This window comes from Nanorana parkeri, unplaced genomic scaffold (genome assembly GCF_000935625.1).
Source record: "Nanorana parkeri isolate BGI_ZX_2015 unplaced genomic scaffold, ASM93562v1 scaffold171, whole genome shotgun sequence".
In the NCBI taxonomy this organism is placed as follows: domain Eukaryota; kingdom Metazoa; phylum Chordata; class Amphibia; order Anura; family Dicroglossidae; genus Nanorana; species Nanorana parkeri.
Window position 1 is genome coordinate 65,257 of NW_017306439.1, and position 21,043 is coordinate 86,299.

At 46.5% G+C, this 21,043-nt stretch overlaps 2 protein-coding genes across 2 annotated transcripts in view; both read right to left on the reverse strand.

Moving 5' to 3' along the window:
- Positions 1–10,399: 10,399 nt before the first annotated feature.
- LOC108785624 (diacylglycerol O-acyltransferase 2-like) lies at positions 10,400–17,231 on the reverse strand. Its single transcript, XM_018554740.1, has 8 exons — positions 17,192–17,231; positions 15,734–15,862; positions 14,686–14,793; positions 14,250–14,320; positions 13,142–13,346; positions 11,865–12,039; positions 10,733–10,935; positions 10,400–10,554 (listed from the first exon to the last, which is right to left on the reverse strand). Exons 1-8 carry the CDS (start codon positions 17,229–17,231, stop codon positions 10,400–10,402), a joined length of 1,086 nt encoding a protein of 361 aa, XP_018410242.1.
- The window catches only part of IGBP1 (immunoglobulin (CD79A) binding protein 1), a 12,081-nt gene continuing 6,488 nt past the window's right edge, over positions 15,451–21,043 (reverse strand). Inside the window, exons 6-7 of the mRNA XM_018554741.1 lie at positions 15,790–15,799; positions 15,451–15,461 (exon numbers count right to left, since the gene is read on the reverse strand). The gene's annotated coding sequence lies outside the window, so the exon portion shown is untranslated. The remainder of the gene's footprint in view (positions 15,462–15,789; positions 15,800–21,043) is intronic.

Here is a 21,043-nt window from a genome sequence, read left to right on the forward strand (position 1 = left end):
ATAGCAGCTTGTCAGATCATTCTTAATGTCTAACACTCACTATGGCCAAAAGTATGGGGACCTCTCCAAAGTTCAGGTGTCTAATGTGAAGGTTCTGGTAAAACTCCATCATACAAAGACATTGTAGACAATTGTACTCTTCCAACCTTGTGGTCACAGTTTGGTGAAGACCCTTTTCTGTTCCACCATGACTGTCCCCTGTGTACAAAGCCAGCTCCATACAGACACGGTGTGACCAGTTTGGTGAAGACCCTTTTCTGTTCCACCATGACTGTCCCTTGTCTACAAAGCCAGCTCCATAAAGACATGGTGTGACCAGTTTGGTGAAGACCCTTTTCTGTTCCACCATGACTGTCCCCTGTGTACAAAGCCAGCTCCATAAAGACATGGTGTGATCAGTTTGGTGTGGAGGAACTCGAGTGTCCTGCACAGAGCCCTGACCTCAACCCTACTGTACACCTTTGGGATGAATTGGAAATATATAGACTTTGACTGTTTTTGTGGTCTACCCATTGCAATGCCATAGGCATCACTTCCTGTGACCTTGACAATGACCAGTATTGGAGCTTGGGTGGAGAAACCACCCAGAGAGGACCAGAGGAGCAACAGTAGACTAACCCTTGTATGAGGGGGGACATCACTTCCTCCAGTGTAAAGTAAAGGCAGGTTCATGTACTGTATGGCCAAAAGTAAGTAGACACACCTCTAAATGAGCTAGTTGTAGACAATTGTGCTCTTACAGCCTTGTGGTCACAGTTTGGTGAAGACTCTTTTTTCTTCCACCATGACTGATCCCTGTGTACAAAGCCAGCTCCATAAAGACATGTTGTGACCAGTTTGGTGTTGAGTAAGGATGGTCCGCCGGTTCGATTCGAACACAAGTTCGAATTGAACATCGGCTGTTCAAGCGTTCGCCGAACGTTATGGGATGTTCGCGGTCTGTTTGATTAATTAAAGGGGTAACCCGATGCAAATAAGCCCCCTAGCCCGCAGACCCCCACAACCACTGGGTCAGGGTTGTGGGGACGAGGTCCTTGTCCACATCGGCACGCTCATCCCCCCTCCCCCTTTCTGGCCCTGCCACGCCTATGCCCTGATCAAGGGTCTGGTATGGAATTTTAGGGAGGACCCCACGTTTCCCCCCTGCATTTTTGGGGGTGGGTTCCTCCTTAAAATTCCTACCAGACCTTAAGGGCCTGGTAGGGACTTTAAGGGGGAACCCCACACTTTAAAAAAAACAAACAAATGGTCCCTCCTAACATTCCTACCAGACCTAAAGGGTCTGGAATTGTTTATGAGGGGGAACTGCACACTTTAAGAGTTTAAAAAAAAAAAAAAATTTTTTTTATTTTTTAGAAATGTCTGTTTTGCTGCAGCAGGTTCTATACATCGTACAGATGCGCCACTTCACATGCAGGTTAAGGGGACCCCCAGGCACTATATTTGAAGGAATTTTTCATTTTTATTCTTATCCTTTAAGTGATGTTAAAATCACTGTTCCTTTAAAAACGTTTTGTTTTTGTTTGTTTTTTTCATTGAATCCTGTTGTATGGGGTTGGGGGGGGGGGGGGGGTACAACTGCGTATAATTGGCCAAGGGGCAAATCTATATTAATGCCCATGGTTTTGAAATGCGATGTCCAATTAGTTCATATAGGGGTGATTGTAAGGTTCTCACAAACTTTTGGCCATATAGTGTAGAGTTCAGAGAAAACAAATAAGACCACAGAGAGACAGTTGAATGAATGTAAGTCTTGTATATGACATCACCATAACATTCCATACAAGGACCTGGACAACCAACCATGGCTTCCTCAGTGCTTTATCCTGCCCTATAACTGCCATGCCGGCAGCATTCTCTCTAAGTTGTATAAATTGTGTCACAACATCCTGCCAACCAAAGTTTGTATTTGAAAATAAAAATATTTTTTACCTTTCTACTTTCAAAGCTATTCACTATACTCAAAGTCTGAGGGGAGTACTGGTCCTCAAACCTGACATAATGAAGGAGCAGTATATATTATATATTATTCTATTTCTTATTCATTATGCTGCTAATTCTACCAGCCTTAAAGTGTCAGTAATATCAGATTTAAGGATTCACTGGCGATCCTGCCATGGGGGTCCTTTTTCAGGCATTTCCTGTAACAGGGTGACAACGCCCTGTCCCTGTCTCCCAATTGTGCTCCTGTGCTGTTGCCCTGTCACAAAGCAGGAGCACCTTTGGGAGATGGTCTACACACTTTTTAGGTATATAAGGGGGGGGGGTTAATACTTACGCTTGAGCCTCCGAACCCCTTGGCCCAAGAAAGCTCTGCACCCTCTGCACCTCCTCTAGCTGCACTCTGGACCCCAACACTTAGCTTAGTTTTCCTAATCAGATATATGTCTATGTGCCATTGTAATGTTCCCATGCCTAGTCCATATCAGCAAGCGCGTTTATCTAAAATACGAGCGCTCGTACCTGAGTGTCATCCATTACAATCCCAATTTTCTCTTCTCCAAAATCAACTGAATTTTTGTTTTCTGAAAACTTCTTCAGAAATGTCTGCAAAATTTCACCAATTTGACTAAATGCATTGGATACAACATCCTATACCGCACCCACCAGCCTTCTGATCTGTTCCCCTTCAGTCTTAGAATACTTTCCCAGCCTTTTCAGTTTTTTTCTCTTCTTTGTCAGTTCCTGCTTTTATCACTCGGCTGTTAATATCTCCATGGCGACAGGCCAGAAATCTGAAGCCCGGACTTTAGTCCTAATAAAATGGTCCCTGGAATGTCCCTTGTTCCTGGACTTAATGGATTCACTTTCAATGTGTAGGGAGCGTAGAGAATGGAGAAGGGACAGAAAGGCTTTGTATTCCATTCTTCTGCACTGAGTGGATTTTTAGGGAGAAGTTACCTGAATGGGGGTCCAAACATGTCTAAATCCTAATTGTGTTAGTGCGGTCAACACACTGGGGGCTAACGGTGAGGTCAGATGTGCAATGAGTCAGCAACTTTGGGTAGTTTCACTGTAGTGACTGTAATTAGATGGATGAACTTTAGAAAGGTTTGAGTAGCCAAACTTTGTAAAACTTGGAAATCCAGAATTTTCATGGCGGAAATCCCATTAAAGTCAAAGCGGACACAGGCACCAGGAACCCGGCTCTAAAAAAAAAAAGTCTATTACAGAACAGCAAATTATACAAGATTGTGCAGAATGGTCTAGGAAGCTTCCTGCAGCCTGGTCTGATGGAATGATGGAGCCAAAAAACAGCCTGAGCCACTTCCTTTAACAATTGTACAAGGTACACTAGGATAAAACAGTCTCAGGAAGAGTGGGACCTGCTGGCACTGGTAGTCAATCTAAGGAAAGGTGGGAACTGGTGGGACTGGGAGTCAATCTAAGGAAAGTTGGGACCTTGTGGAACTGGAAGCTAATTATGGAAGGGTGAAACCTGGTGGATCTGGCAGTCAATCTAAGAAAGAAGAGACCTGATGCGACTGGAATTAAACTTATGGAAGTGTGGGGTCACAAAAGTGTGAAGAATGGTTTTGGAAGCTTCTAACAGCCCAGCCTGATGTGATGATGGGGCCCAAAAAAAAACACCATGTCCTTTAAAAATTCTGCCAGGGACACTGAGATAGAAGGATAGGGCCTGGTGGTATTGGCAGTCAAGGTGAGAATGGGTGGGACCTGGTAGGAATGGCAGTCAAGGTGAGGAAGTGTGGGACCTGGTGGAACGGGCAGTCAAGCTATGGTAGGATGGGACCTGGTAGGAATGGCAGTCTAGGTAAGAAAGGGCGGGACCTGGTAGCAATGGCAGTCAAGCTAAAAAAGGGTGGGACCTGGTGGCAATGGCAGTCAAGCTAAAGAAGGGTGGGACTTGGTGGCACTGGCAGTCAAGGTAAGAAAGGGTGGGATCTGGTAGGACTGGCAGTCAAGGTAAGAAAGGGTGGCACTGGTGGCACTGGCAGTCAAGGTAAGAAAGGGTGGGACCTGGTAGGATTGGCAGTCAAGCTAATGAAGGGTGAGACCTGGTGGCACTGGCAGTCGAGCTAAAGAAGGGTGGGACTTGGTGGCACTGGCAGTCAAGGTAAGGAAGGGTGGGACCTGGCAGCAGTGGCAGTCAAGGTGAGGAAGGGTGAGACCTGGCAGCAGTGACAGTCAAGGTGAGGAAGGGTGGAACCTGGTAGCACTGGCAGACAAACTTAAGAAGTGGGAACTGGTGGCATTGGCAGTCAAGCTAAGAGCACTCAGAGAACAGCTGATGCACCTATAAGGCAGAAACAACATTTGGAGCAGACTTCAGTCCCTTTCTTTTCATCTTGTTGGAACCCGAACTGCCAAAAAAAGTTCCGGCATTCATTCCAATAAATGGAGAATAACCTCCAATCATCAAATATTACAAAGAGACCTTCTCTTACCATGTAGAGACAAACACTTCAACCAAACATATCATTACACATGTTCCTGTCAAAGGGTTTCAATGATATCTACAACATTGTTATTTTTAGTTTTGGATACAAAGGAAGGTTTAAAACCCCTGAAAAGTGTAATGATGTATTAATAATTACCGAGCTGCATTCATATGTGTCTCTTATACCTGCCCAAAATCCAGTTTAAAAAAAGTGCTCGATGGACCACAAGGTCTTTTTATTCTACACCTCCATGGTGTCACTATTTATAGCAATGCAGTTAAATGACTTTAGTGACCACTATAATAAAATGACATTGGCACTTTCCCGTCAATGGATAATCATTGCCTCAGTCCCAGCTTTAAACACTGCAAAGCGATCAAACACCTTAGTGTTGCCATAAAAGCACCGCAAAGAATTCAGAAAATTCCGTCAGCAACGTTTTGACAACGGGAGACAACTTTTGCCTGCAGCAATGGAGCGGATACAGTGGACCCCCCACCGTAATTACTAAAGCTGATGAGAGGCAAACAAAGGCCTCTAAAATAACGTGTACAGGAATTCACAAACATGAATGCATGCCATTCACAGGACCCTGATTGTTCCCAAATCTCCTGTGAATGCCGCAAGTCCGCAAGAGTTTGTCAAAAGAGTTCTGCTGTGAAACTCACTAAAGCCAATGAACAAACCAAACCATGAGTGGGCAGAAAGAGAAAGTGGAAAGAACAATGTATATATAAAAGGAGAAGTAACAGACGTGAGATAATGAAAGTGGTTCATGTATTTCCTACAGAGAGGGATCTCCAGCAGGAGGAAGGAGGTGCTGATTCCCCTATATAGATCTTTAGATATCACTAGAGGGATCCCTGGCAGGAGGAAGGAGGTCCTGATTCCTCTATATAGATCTTTATTATCACTAGAAGGGTCTCCAGCAGGAGGAAGGAGGTCCTGATTCCTCTATGTGCATGGCTATGACAAGGGGACCTTTTCCACTGGTCATCAATATGAAAAAGCTCTAAAATAATTATAATGTGTTTCATTTCATTTTAAGGGTTCCTCCATATTATGGAAGTAGAGGAAGGCTGCTCAGAGCACGTTTCCTCTGTGGGACGATCATGAGGCTTTTTGGCTACTGAAATGAATTAAGAAGAATGACTTATGGACTTTCACTTCTCTGTGGAACAGTAAAGTTCCTACAAGCCGACTCATCTCGACAACACACTTTAAAGTAGAAATAGGCTCTAGATGTGGGTCCGTTTTTTTGAAACATGCTGCCATTAGGGATTGCATAGGGAGCCTTAAACTTCATCCAGACCCACCATCAGCAGGAGGTCATACGACGCAGCAGTACCAGGTCACATGACCAAGGTGGATGCAGAGCGGTACCCAGGGCCGGATTTACTCTCTCTGCTGCCCCAATGCTAGGGTTCCTCAATGCGCCCCCCTGTATTCAGGCTGCATACAAGTGATCTCGGCGACATTGCCAAGATCACTTGTACAAAACAAGTGGCAGCTTCCCCGCTGTACAGTTAGCTCGGCTTGCCCAAAGCAGGGCTAAATGTAGAAAACAACTACCCACCGAGCGCCCAGAACTGCATGTCCCGGGCATCGAGAGATAGGAATTCCACACCCCTGCTGCTCCTCTACTCCCTGCTGCCCCAAGGCCAGGCCTCGTTTGGCCGTGTGGGAAATCCGGCCCTGCTGGTACCAGGGCACCCATTGTAGATTTGCTGCATATCACGTAACCTTTGTTTTGCAGTAGTGTCACCACAAGAGTGGCATTCATTTTAAATGGCCCCGCAGTGTTCTAGCGCACCACAAGGCAGAGAACTACCTATGTGATGTGGGGAGCTGGAACAAAGGTCCATGTAGTGAACAGCAAACCCATTCAAAATAAATGCCCCTTAATGTCATTAAAAAAAATCCCTGATGATCCCATTATGGAGGCCCTTGTTCAGGCACTTCCTGTTATAGGGCGACAACACTCCATCCCTATCTCCCAACTGTCCTCCTGCGTTGTCACCCTGTCACGTGGGCTGCCGATGGAGGCTACAAGTGGCCAATTCATCACACATTACACAGACATCGCCCACTTTTGTCACCAACAGGAATCCCGCCCTGAGAAATGCCATGCAGCCATCGCTGGAGTGCATGTAGACAGGAAGTGGCTGCAAAGACGCTGCAGGAAAAAAGTTGCACACAAGAATTTTTTGAAATGACAATTGTGTATCTTTTTATTTTACACCCTAGACCCTTGGTTCTCAACTGGTGGGTCGCGACCCCATGTTCAGTGGGTCGCCACATGCCTTCCACTTTTCTAGGTGGGACATTCCACAGCCTCCCCCTAGCGCAGCACTGTCAGTTCTTGCGCCAAGCAGCCATTCAAAATATGCTGCCCGACCCTGCGTGTTAGCTTGAGGTGGGGCGGGCTGGAAGTATGGCCATAAGGGAGCTCCATCCATATGTACATTGCTTATGGCTCCCACATGTGCCCTGTAGAGGCAGCTGTACAAGCAATGTGCATATGGATGGAGCTCCATCACAGCACAGGAGCCCAAATTGGACCCCAGGCTGAGGATCCACTCCATTACTCATAAGGTACGGAGACTGGATGGATCTTACACACTCCAAAAAAAATGATTATGTGTGTGTGAGATTGTGTCTGTGGTTGTGTGTGTCTCTGTCAGTGTTTTTGAGGGTCCATTCACACTAGTACAATGCGTCAATCACCCAGTCCCATGCGATTTACGCACTATACCACGCAATCAGTCTGTTGCGCCGCCATTCATTTGAATGACACCCCGAATGCACCTCCGATCGCCTGCACCCGAACGCCCAGTACTGCAATGCCGTGCATTGCATTGCAGTGTGACTTAGGGCCGTGATTTAATGACCAAGGACAAATGTGGGTCCTGAGGTTACACAGGTTGAGAACCACTGCCCTAGACCAAAGGGAGCACTTAGTCTAGGGGTAGCCCCACTTTTTATTCTGCCCGGAGTTCTTGTTTAAATAAAATCAGCCCCGGAGAGAAGTTCTATTTCACTAACTGGGAAAGCAAATTTTGTCTCATTTCCTCATTTCACTTACAGAGCTAATATTAGAATCACCTCAACTTCCAGGTGAAAGTCTCAGGGAGAGGAGGGGGGAGGGAGAGGGGGGCTAGAGGTTTTCCTGTTGAAATGTCGTCTATTATCATTAATAAATCTATATATAAATAATGTTACCGAACATTTCATACAGCGCTGGCCAATCAGAGCAGAGGACAGAACATGCCCAGAAAACTCAATCGACCCCTGCTGGCTTCATACAAGAATGCCCCATTATTATTATTATTAGTATTATTCAGGATTTATTTGGGACCAACAGTTTGCTCAGTGCTTTACACAATAAAGGGAGACAGTATAGATACAGTACAGGAGGGTTAGGAGGATGTTACCCCAATGGGTTACATTTACTTTGCAGTGTGTAAACAATTGTCCATTAAAAAAATACTTGTTTTCATCCATTTTTTGATTCTTTGTTCCATCTCAGGGCAGCTGATCCCCTTCAGCCTCCTTGCAGCCACTTCCTGTCTACATACACTCCACTGATGGATGTATGGAATTTTTCAGGCCCAATCCTCTAACCCCCAACCCCAAACCTTATCTCTCTATCCCTAAATCCTGCCCCCTAGCCCCCTAACCCTAACTTTCTAACCATAACTCCTAACACAAACTCTCTGACCCTACCCCTTACCTTAACCCTCTAACCCTTAACACTAACCCTAATCCCTAACTCTAACCCTAACACTAACCCTAAACCCAAGCCCCTAACTCTAATCCCTAACCCTCTAACCCTAGCCTCTAAACCTTAACCCAAATTCCTAATCCTCTAACCCTAACCCCTTACCCTAATCCTCTAACCCTAGCCCCTGAACCCTAACCCAAACTCCTAATCCTCTAACCCTAACCCCTTACCCTAATCCTCTAACCCTAGCCCCTGAACCCTAACCCAAACTCCTAATCCTCTAACCCTAACCCCTTACCCTAATCCTCTAACCCTAGCCCCTGAACCCTAACCCAAACTCCTAATCCTCTAACCCCTAATCCTCTAACCCCTTACCCTAATCCTGTAAACCTAACCCCTAACACTACCCCTCTAACCCTAACTCTGTGTTCGGGCCTGGAGGTTGTCCTCTAAGCCCAAGCTCTGCATCATGGTAGGAGATCACATGGTTCTCCGTACCTAGAATGAATGAGTATTTTGTAGAAGCTCCAATGGAACTATGGAGTAGCCAGGGATCGGTTTAGTATAAGTGAGTCACAGAAGGGGGGGGGCGTCAAAGAGACTCTATGTGTGTGGACATGAAAGTTGTCCACTAGACCCAAGAACTGCATCATGGTAGGAGATCACATGGTCCTCCGTACCTAGAAGCACCGAGTATTTTTTAGCAGCTTCAATGGAACCATGTAGTAGAAAGGGATTTCAGTGACGGTGAGTATGCGTGAGTCAAAGAGGGGTTAATAGAGACTCTGTGTTTGGACCTGGAGGTTGTCCACTAAACCCAAGAACTGCATCATGGTAGGAGATCGCCTGGTCCTCTATACCTACAAGCACCGAGTATTTCGCAGCAGTTCCATTTCATTATTTATTTTATAAGCCATCAGTATACAGATGTGAATTATACACCCGGAGATTTGTTGAATGGGCTCTGGAAATAATTTTAAATAATTTAAACAATATTCTATATATCAGCGGTTCTCAACCTGTGTAACCTCAGAGCCCTCAATCGTCCTGGTTCATTGAGTCATGACCTAAGTCTCACAACACTGGAACGCACGCTCCTGTGGGGGCAATTGAACTGTGGGTGGGAGGTGCGTTTGGGGGTGCCATTCCAATGAATGGCAATGCAACACACCTCCCACACGGGACTGCGCGATTAGTGTAAATGGGCCCTCAAAAACACTGCCAGCACACACATAACCACGATCTCACACACTCACAAACATTCCCACGCACACACATACACACACATACATCCATCCAGTCTCCCAACCTTTACAAGAACTGGAGTGGATCCTTAACCTGGGGTCCAGCGTGGGCTGCTGTTCTGAGACGGAGCTCCATCCAAATTTGCATTGCTGGTACAGCTCCCTTGTGCACCCTGAAGAGGTTCCGGGAGCCAGAATGTGATGTCACTCCGGTCCAGGCACCTCTACAGGGCACGTGAGAGAGCTGTAAGCAATGCATCTGTGGATGGAGCTCCCTCGCGGCCATGGCATCATCCCACCCCACCTCAAGCTGACACTCGGCACCGGGCAGCATATTTTGAATGGCTGCTTGGCGTGGGAACTGCTCTTCTGTGGGGGGTCGAGGAGCCTCTCACCTACAAATGTGGATGGCATGCGGTGACCCACTGAACATGGGTCACCAGTTGAGAACCAAGGCTGTATATTATTACACCTGAAATTAAAGCAGGCGTAATGGGTCACATGACATGGGAGTACCAGTGTCAGGAACCGGACCCCCGTTCCATATCTCTCTAGTTGTAACTTGCGTATTGGTGAATTCTCCTTTTTTTCCTAAATAAATATAAAATCCTTCTTATATAAAATTTCTTTCAGCTGTCCTGTTCCTAGCAATCCATAAAACAAGTAAAACCAAACTGGTATCCAATAGGCCTACTGATGATGATGATGATGATTTGGACAAGCTGGTGAAGGGGGAGTGGGAACATATTGGTCAATCCATTGGGGGTCTATGATGGATATAATGTGAGGACCCCCCCCCCCCCCCCCTGGGGGGGGGTGACATACCTTCATACCTTCTGGCATTGATGTCCCGTATTATATCGTTCCTGCAAAGTCAACATTGGACAAAGACGGGCAAGACGATGGCTGGTACGTTACCGCACACTACCAGCGATCAGCACCCCTCCAATCTAACATCATGAATGTCCATCCCAATGAACAACAGGACAAGGTCCAATTCCGTTCTCAGAGTACCACACGTTGCGGGGTCACAAGATCCGCAAATCGCCGTTCTCTCCCAGTCCGTACTTCGTCTTGTGTTCATGGAAGAGTTTGAGCAAAGAACGCTTATACATGTCGTGATAGAGATCCACAATCTCCGGGCTCGGGTCCTTTATCTGAGGGACAGTGACCGGCTCGCCAACTACGGGGGAAAAAATTAAAACAATGAAAGGATTCCAAAAAACAAAATTTGCATGCAGACCACCCCAGGTAATGCCAACATGTGACTCCATGATTGAAGGAACTGAAATCCAATTGATGAAAGGGGCGGGGCCAGGGACAGTCAGGCTGGGGAGGAAAGGGCTAAAGATGATGCTTACCAACGGTAGTTATTGGATGTGAGAAGGGGATGAAGCCCTTGGAGTCAGGTGACGTTAGCCCTCGGCCGTAGAAGAAGCATGGGGCAAAGCCAAAAAGTTTCTGGAATTTGCACTGAGCTGAGCGCAGGATGCTGCCCTCCGAGAAATGGATCTGCTGGTACAGGTCAGTCTCACCAAAGGAGAAGGAGGGGACCAGATCTGCCCTGCGCAGATAGAAGAAATCAAGTGGTCACTTCATCATGTCACAAATCATGGTGACCGACTCCCAGAATGGATTTCATAACTCCCAGTTTGTGTGTGCATATTGGGGGTCGTTGTACAGATCCAGAACAGTTCTAGAGGAACACTATATGGCCAAAACTTTGTGGACACCTGACCATCACACCTACCTATATATACACCATTCCAGAACCGTGGACAGTAATATGTACTTACCCCCCTCCCCCAACCTCGTCATGACCATTAATATGGAACTACCTCCCCCAATCCCCATTAATTTGGAGTTGCCCTCCCCCCATGGTCATTAATATGGCATTGTCCTTCCATGGCCATTAAAATGGAGTTGTCCCCCCATGGCCATCAATATGGCGTTGCCCCTATGGCCATTAACATGGAGTTGTCTCCCCCATGGCCATTAATATGGAGTTGTCTCCCAAAAAAAAACCACTAATATAGAGTTGTCCCCCCATGGCCATTAATATGGAGTTGTCCCCCCTCTGACCATTAATATGGAGGCCACCTCCTCCATGGCCTTGAAGATGGAGTTCTCTCCCCCAATGACCATTAAGATGGAGTTGCCCCCCATGTCCCCATGGCCAGTAAGATGGAGTTTCCATGGCTATTGGCTATTAATGTGGAGTTGGTCCCTCCACTCTTCTGGGAAGACTTTCCACAAGGTTTTGGAGGGTGTCTATTAGGAATTTGTCCCATTTGTGAGATCAGATACTGATGCACTGCTGGGAGGGGGAACAGGAGGAGCTGAGTTGCTGAAAGACCGTCATAGACAACTTCACTGCTTCTATTTTGAGGGTGACTTGCTTCGCAGGCAGCTACTTGTTTGTTAATCAATACTCGGATATAACACTTGAAGGTTTCTAGCCTGGTACATGTCATTGTACAAGGTATTACTGACCCATGCTCCAATGCCAATCGCACAAAGCCCCGCCTCCGACTCAGAATGAGGGTTGTCACTCCCGGCTGGTAGGATAAGGACTCCGCAGCGCCCCCTATGACAATAACCACGGCATTGCCACGTCCCTTCTGGGACAGAGTATATCCAATGGCTTTTTGATTCACCGGGCACAGTCCTGCGGAGAGACAAGATCTCAGTATAAAGATACCAATAGACTTCCTTCATTCATGGAATGCCTGGACTCCGGTCAGTCTGGTGCAGGCATCCAAGAATGATCAACAACCAGCATCACTCTGCTCTCTCCTCCTATCAGCTTGTCCCTTGTCAACCTGATTGGCCCCCAGTGCTGCCCCACCTCAAGTCTGAATAAAGAAAAGGAATGCAGCCAGAGCACCTGAGCTACATTTTTTTGTTCTTGGGTTTATTATCACCATTATTGAAGCCCCTTCATACCCCAAATCTCAGACATTGGTGTCACCACATTTAAAGAGAACCCACCTCCGCTCATCATATATTCTCGCAGCACAGGCAGCCGGAAGTTCCCCGCCAGCGTGGCCAAGTGCGGCCGGATTCCCGGGAATTTCTGAGAGAAGCCGGTAGATTCTGTCACAAAGTTACAAAACGCTCCGATACAAAGAATTCCGTGAGGATGAGAGCCGATGATGTAATTCCGTCCCGGAGGGAGGTGGTGAGTCTTCACGAGCTGCGGGGAGAGGAAAGAGCAAAGATACAAAAAGATCAATAAATCTGAACCCGATCAATAAACCCTCCGATCAATAAACCCTCCGATCAATAAATCTGAACCCGATCAATAAACCCTCTGATTAATAAATCTGAACCCGATCAATAAATCTAAACCCGATCAATAAATCTGAACCCGATCAATAAATCTGAACCCGATCAATAAAACCGTTAAATAATAAACCCTTTGATCAATTATAATGTGTCAATGTCATTTCAATCTATAATAATCCCTGGTGATCACACCATGGAGGTCCTTGTTCAGGCACTTCCTGTTATAGGGTGACAGCACTCTGTCCTTGTTCAGGCACTTCCTGTTATAGGGTGACAATGCTCTGTCCTTGTTCAGGCACTTCCTGTTAACAACCTGATTGGCCCCCAGTGCTGCCCCACCTCAAGTCTGAATAAAGAAAAGGAATGCAGCCAGAGCACCTGAGCTACATTTTTTTGTTCTTGGGTTTATTATCACCATTATTGAAGCCCCTTCATACCCCAAATCTCAGACATTGGTGTCACCACATTTAAAGAGAACCCACCTCCGCTCATCATATATTCTCGCAGCACAGGCAGCCGGAAGTTCCCCGCCAGCGTGGCCAAGTGCGGCCGGATTCCCGGGAATTTCTGAGAGAAGCCGGTAGATTCTGTCACAAAGTTACAAAACGCTCCGATACAAAGAATTCCGTGAGGATGAGAGCCGATGATGTAATTCCGTCCCGGAGGGAGGTGGTGAGTCTTCACGAGCTGCGGGGAGAGGAAAGAGCAAAGATACAAAAAGATCAATAAATCTGAACCCGATCAATAAACCCTCCGATCAATAAACCCTCCGATCAATAAATCTGAACCCGATCAATAAACCCTCTTATCAATAAATCTGAACCCGATCAATAAACCCTCCGATCAATAAACCCTCCGATCAATAAATCTGAACCCGATCAATAAACCCTCTGATTAATAAATCTGAACCCGATCAATAAATCTAAACCCGATCAATAAATCTGAACCCGATCAATAAATCTGAACCCGATCAATAAAACCGTTAAATAATAAACCCTTTGATCAATTATAATGTGTCAATGTCATTTCAATCTATAATAATCCCTGGTGATCACACCATGGAGGTCCTTGTTCAGGCACTTCCTGTTATAGGGTGACAGCACTCTGTCCTTGTTCAGGCACTTCCTGTTATAGGGTGACAATGCTCTGTCCTTGTTCAGGCACTTCCTGTTATAGGGTGACAATGCTCTGTCCTTGTTCAGACACTTCCTGTTATAGGGTGACAACGCTCTGTCCTTGTTTAGACACTTCCAGTTATAGGGTGACAATGCTCTGTCCTTGTTCAGGCACCTCCTGCTATAGGGTGACAATGCTCTATCCCTGTTCAGACGCTTCCTATTATAGGGTGACAACACTTTGTCCCTGTTCAGACACTTCCTATTATAAGGGGACAATGCTCTATCCTTATTTAGGCACTTCCTGTTATAGGGTGACAACGCTCTGTCCTTGTTCAGGCACTTCCTGTGATAGGGTGACAACCCTCTGGGGGGATCACAATGCAGTGACTTTGCCTTTGGGGTCGAGCTGGATGTACATTATATGATAACATACACAGCAGATTTTTCAGATTGAAGAGTTATCATCTTATACCTGTATAGGGAAGTAATCCCGAAAATGCTTCCATAGAGACCACCTCCGCACCCACTCACTGCGCCGACCTCCTTTGAATAAGAAGAAAGAGGAAAAAAACAATTATATTCGATGTTATAAATCTCTCTGAAATGTGTCCCTTTGGTGCCGCGCTGCTCATAGACATGACACATTCTCTATCTGCTTTTCTCTCCAGAAGGACGGCACCACCTTTGTTCAGGCATCATCCGGGATCACCACCTACTTCCTGGACTGAGATGGTGGCCCAGAGAGGACACAATTCCGGTGCCTGTGCAGTTCTTGGCTGTGTTCTGAGGTGGAAGTGTGAACTCAGTCATAGATACATTGTACACAAAATAACAAATCTTATATATATATATTTTTTTTATTTAATGAGTTTTTAGGACCCCAAATACCTCAAATTTGGCATTGTTACCTGCTTCAGGTGTGTCCCAGTCCAGCAGGAGCCAGCTCAGGTAGACGGCAGATATGAGCCACAGATACGTGAAGAAGAGATATATAAAGAGGATCAGGAACATCAACCCTGCAGAGGAAGCGGAGGGGGAAAGTTGTTACAATGTGTCAGTGTTGGGATGTTGGATGGACACGTATGTTTACACGAGCATGCTGATTCACCAGGACACACTGATGCTGAAGGGCATGACGCACGGACAGGGCCGGATTTGCTCTCTTCGCTGCCCCAAGGCCAGGTTCCTCAATGCAACATCACCCACTGCCCCTCCTGCCACACTTTCATTCCAATATGCCCTGTTCTCCTACCATGCAAGTTCCAGTGACCAACATCACCCACTGACCCTCCTGCCACACTTTCATTCCAATATGCCCTGTTCTCCTACCATGCAAGTTCCAGTGACCAACATCACCCACTGACCCTCCTGCCACTCCTTCATTCCTATATGCCCTGTTCTCCTACCATACAAGTTCAAGTGGCTTGGCTACCATCACCCACTGACCCTCCTGCCACTCCTTCATTCCTATATGCCCTGTTCTCCTGCCCTGCAAGTTCCAGTGACCAACATCACCCACTGACCCTCCTGCCACTCCTTCATTCCTATGTTCCCTGTTCTCCTACCATGAGTTTTTGGAGTGGAGCAGACCACTATTGTAATCTCCATCTCCTTATGCAGGTATGTGATAGTTGCAAACTTTGCCCAATGAGAACATACTCTGTGTCCAGGCATGGTGGGGGTGCTGTAGTCTGCCACAGGTATGAGGAACCTAGAGGTTGCAATTACTAGATATCCACTAGAATGATCTTATTTAGTAGAACATACCGGTGTTCTGTATGGTGACCAGTTCCAGGTATACCCAGTCTGTGTAGCGCCGGTGCTTTATATACAAAGTGACAACTCTTGGGAATTATAGTTCTCCATTGGGCGTCCACCATGTTGAATTGTCACATAATTATTCTGTCCAATTTCCTTCACAATGTGAACAAACCTTCTCGTATTGTATAGACTCACCCATCAGCAGGAAGGAGAATAGCCATTGGACTATGACTAGGAGCTGGACACATGACCGGCGGTGCTCTTGAGGTCGGGTGGCCGCGGCAGAGATGGACTTCAGTGCAGAGCGCAATGTGAGCCGGCTTCCTAAAACACATAATGACTCCATATTGTTCTCAATCTTAAGACGCAGTGATTGTTTGTATCTGCATGAGGAATGTTACAGTGTATCAAGAGCCAAAAGATTAAGGAAAGGGTTAATGCCCCTGCCAGCTTTATGGGTCCCATTAGGCAGATCCCTCTCCAAAGTGATAGGAATTCCCTCTTAGATGGTTGTCACCAGAACACGCGTCCCCGTCTGAAGGTTTTCCCTCCATTCCTGTCCTGGATTGGATTACCCATCAATCTCAGTCCTGAGGACAATGGTGACCGGAAAAAATAGAGAGGGGGGGATCTCTCCAGCGGGGGTACAGATAAAACACTCACAGAGATCTAACAACTCCTCTCGACTCTAAGTATACACTTTAAGAACATCCATAGACATTAGCTTGCAGCAGTCATTCTAATCAGCACACTTACTACTACATACAAAACACGCTACATAGCAGCATGACATTTCTTATATGTGGGGGCTGCATGGGTTAATATCCTGTAAGTAACACACTTCCTGTCCTAGGGTGACAACGCTCACTGACTGTACCATATCTATTTAGGAGTGTTGTCACCCTAAGCTGCTCTCCTGATTTGGACTACAAACACCTCCCCCTCTCCTCATTTCTATTACATAGGAAGAAGGCTTTGTGTGGTTACAGAAGATAGCTAGGAAAGACTACGAGTTCACTGGCACGTCCGTTGTCTAATGCTTGTGAACATGACACTTAGGGGTCTATTTGTAAAAAAAAAATACTCCCGTTCCCTGTAGTAGAAGTAACGGTTACATTGATTTGCTAATTCCCTCCACTGCTCCCTAGAATGGTTACATTGATTTGCTTATTCCCTCCACTGCTCCCTAGAATGGTTACATTGTATTTCATGCATTTATCTCCTCTGGTCCTCAGCGCCATCTAGTGGCCACAATGAGTATTTCAATGATTCGCTCTGCGAATGAATCTGATTTTATTGCTGCCCATAATATTTGAAGAACATTCAACCAGAAGAGAAACTGAACTAAGAACATTCGACTGTTCCTCATTCTCACAACAGCTGCTTAAGTCACGCAGAATGAATGTAAAGCAGTGTTGCTTGATGAAGAGCTGTACAATTCCTTTTAGTAGAATGTGGAAAAGCTTGCTGACCCCCCCAATCTATAATCAATACTACGTCATATATTGATCTCTCCTGTTCTTTTTCCTTTCCACTTATTCCTACAATGTTTCAAATGCTATTGTAACAACATCACAGTAATCAGTCATTCACTCGGTTCATGGGTGGACTGCGCCATACAGAGTATAGCACCATAGACCTCTAACTACTCACCGCCCAGGTCTCGGGAATACGCCGCGATAATGGTTTTCATGGCTTCAAATCTTCACCGTTAACTTTTTTTTTTGGTCGTAAAGAATATTTGTGGAAGACGGCACTTCTGATAAAGTGGAGACGAAGCAGCGTCTGGACTACGCGCCCCAAGATCAAGTCATCCATATAGAAGAGAGAGCAACGTATGTGTGAATGGTTGACCGTCCTTGACCACAGCGCAAAACCAACTGAGAGAGCAGATGACATAAACACCTTCTGTATATCACCCCTTCCACTGTGCGATGGAACATTCCGTGTTGTGATGAAACCATCCTCTGCCCTTGGTCCAGGGTTGGGATCCAGTCCAAAGCAAACTCAGCCCCTTATCAGTGTGTATGTGTGTGTCCCTGAGGATGAGCCACAGAGGAGTCAACTGAAATTCTTTAATATTCAACTGCCTGTGGCTCAGATATGTCACAGGTTACAAGGCCATGTTCTCCGAGCCGTCAGAGGGGTTCTGTGTGCTGCTAGAAAAACATACCATGAATTGGTACAATAATTATATCATCCTATGAGCAATATCCCAGGTGACAGAAGAGTATCAATAGTTCTTATCAATACCTAACGGTGATATACACCGATCAGCCATAACATGATGATGACCACCCGCCTAATATTGAGTAGATCCCCCTTTTCCTGACCCGTCCAGGCATAAACCCCACTAGACCTCTGAAGGTATGCTGTGGTATCTGAATGACCCTTCCTCATAGTGAGCATGTCCCCCTGTTCCTGACCCGTCCAGGCATGGAATCCACTAGACCTCTGAAGGTATGCTGTGGTATCTGGATGACCTCCCCTAATATTGGGTATGTCCCCCTTTTCCTGACCCGTCCAGGCATGGACTCCACTAGACCTCTGAAGGTATGCTGTGGTACCTGGATGACCCCCCCTAATATTAAGTATGTCCCCCTGTTCCTGACCCGTCCAGGTATGGACTCCACTAGACCTCTGAAGGTATGCTGTGGTATCTGGATGACCCTTCCTAATATTGAGCATGCCCCCCTTGTCCTGACACGTCCAGGCATGGACTCCACTAGACTTCTGAAGGTATGCTGTGGTATCTGGCACCAAGCCATCAGTAGCAGATCCTTGAAGAACTGTAAGATGTGAGGTGCGGCCTCCATGGATCTGACTTGTTTTTCCAGCACATCCCACAGATGATCGATTGGTTGGAGATATGGAGAATTTGGAGGCCAATCCATCACGTCAAACTCATTGTTGTGTTCCTCAAACCATTTTTCAACCATTTTTGCAGTGTGGCAGGGCGCATTATCCTGCTGAAAGAGGTCACTGCCATCAGGGAATAGCGTTTCCATGAAGGGGTATTCTTGATCAGTAACAATGTTTAGGTGTCAAAGTAACATCCACATGAATAGCAGGACTCAAGGTTTCCCAGTAGAACATTGGCCAAATCATCACACTGCCTCCGCCACCTTGTCTTATTCCCATAGTGCATGATGTAAAAGAAATCGTGATTTATCAGACCAGGCCACCTTCTTCCATTGATCAAAAGAAACAAAGCGCTAAAGGTAGCTGTATGAAGGTAGCGCTTTGTTTCTTTTGATCATACTAGGTTCCACCTTTTTTCAGAGCAGCTTGGGGTATAATTATTCACATTTATTCTTACTTTATTAATTTAATTAATTTAACTTATTACTAAATTTTATTTTTCCAGAAGCGCAGATTTATTTGTTTACACCTTCTTCCATTGCTCTCTGGCCCAGTTCTGATGCGCACACGCCCATTGTAGGTCCTTTTAGTGGTGGACACGGGTCAGCATGGGCACCCTGATCGGTCTGCGGGTACATAGCCCCATACACAACAACCTGCGGTGCTCTGTGTGATCAGACACCTTTCTATCAGAACCAACATTCACTTTTCTACTTACTACTTATGTGTTTTTTTCCCCTTTTTAGTGCATGTGATAGATATTTGTGTATTGCTGCTTTATATGGATTGTTAATTTTTGCTGTTTTCTTTCTGAAAACAAAAGAATAAAATAACGAGGGGCCATTTTGTTTTATATAGTGCAATGACAAGTCCAGGGGAGGTGAAAGCAGCTTCTGGAATCCTCAGGAAACACTTAAAGCCTATTGTCCCTTTAGAATTCGCCAAAACCACCTGAATTTTGCAGAAATGGCAAATATTTGCACAAAATCTCCAAATTTAACCTCCATGGTTATTAATATGGAGTTGTCCACTTGTGGCTATAACAGCCTCCACTCTTCTGGGAAGGGTTCCACAAGATTTTGGAGGGTGCCCATTGGTGAGGTCTGGTACCGATGTTGGATGAGAAGACTTGGCTCACAATCAACTTCCAATTCATTCAAATGGTGTTCAGTAGGGTTGAGGTCAGGGCTATGGGCAGGACACTCGAGTTCCTCCACCAAACTGGTCACACCATGTCTTTATGGAGCTGGCTTTGTACACAGGGGAAAGTCATGGTGTAACAGAAAAGGGTCTTCACCAAGCTGGTCACACCATGTCTTTATGGAGCTGGCTTTGTACACAGGGGACAGTCATGGTGGAACAGTAAAGGGTCTTCACCAAGCTGGTCACACCACGTCTTTATGGAGCTGGCTTTGTACACAGAGGACGGTCATGGTGGAACAGAAAAGGGTTTTCACCAAACTGTGACCACAACGCTGGAAGAGGACAATTGTCTACAATGTCTTTGTATGATGGAGTATTACCAGAAGCTTCGCTGGAGACACGAGAACTCCATCATTTGAAGGAGGTCCATGTACTTTGGTCATATAGTGTATTAAAAAACTACTTTTAATAGACTTGGTTGGTGGTACCACCAGGGGCATATCCACCACAAAGCAAACAAGGCGTTTGCCCTGGGCGGTACTTTCCAGGGGGGTGGCAAAAAAATGCAGCCCCATAATCAACGCAGCAAGTCGGGCAGCACAGAATCAGGCAAAGAGAGCTGTCGGTTGGAGGAGGCAGGGCCAGAGGCGAGAAAGTAGGGGGGCTAAGTGAGATGCAACTGTTTTTGATAGCCTATGGTCGATAATACCCTTTGTACTTAGGGTGAACTCAATTTTGGTCTTGGACTCTGGGTACCACCCCGCTTTTTTTCTAAGTGAGATGCAGCCCAGCTGGCGGAGGTGCAGTGGGAAGAACTTGAGGGCGGCTCATACCCCACCATCTGACAGCGGGATGTCCCGTAGGCAGGCTGGGGGGCTTCAGGTAAGAGGAGCAGCACATGTGTGCAGGGTAAGGGACCTTGCATATCCTGCCATAGATCCTGCACAGCCCACCCGAGAGTCTCTGCAGGGTCTCAGGTGGGCTGCGTAGGTTCTATGGTGGCCTCTGTGGGGGTCTCAGGTGGGCTATGTGGGGTCTGTGGTGGGCTCTTCAAGGTCTTAGGTGGGCTATGTGTGGGTCTCACATGGGCTATGTGGGGTCTATGGTGGGCCCTGCAAGGTCCCAGATGGGCTATGCAGGGTCTATGGTGGGCTGTGTGGGGTCTCAGATGGACTCTGCAAGGTCTCAAGTGGGCTATGCGGGGATATGGTGGGGTCTATGGTGGGCTGTGTGGGGTCTGCTGTAGGCTCCGCAAAGGGGTCAGGTAGGTTATGCAGGGTCTATGGTGGGCTCTATGGTGCGCTCCGCAGGGTCTCAGCCCTCAAGAGATCCCTCACAGCCCACCTGAGACCCCGCAGAGCCCACTTGAGACCCCGCCTTCCCTGCTACGCTACTAACGCAACCTGTCAGAAGCTGGATACAGCATGCGTGCTCTATGCAGCGGCTGACAGTTGACGCAAAATTTCTTAAACAGGAAGGGGTGGGGCAATTTAGATGGGG

What these genes read in the sequence shown, in the direction of transcription:
- LOC108785624 (XM_018554740.1), bottom strand. Translation starts at nt 17,231, where the DNA reads ATGAAAACCATTATCGCGGCGTATTCCCGAGACCTGGGCG. An exon ending in ATTCTCCTTCCTGCTGATGG is followed by an intron (nt 14,794 to 15,733) that starts GTGAGTCTATAC and finishes CTTCCTCTGCAG; the next exon opens with GGTTGATGTTCCTGATCCTC. An exon ending in GGGATTACTTCCCTATACAG is followed by an intron (nt 13,347 to 14,249) that starts GTATAAGATGAT and finishes CTCTCCCCGCAG; the next exon opens with CTCGTGAAGACTCACCACCT.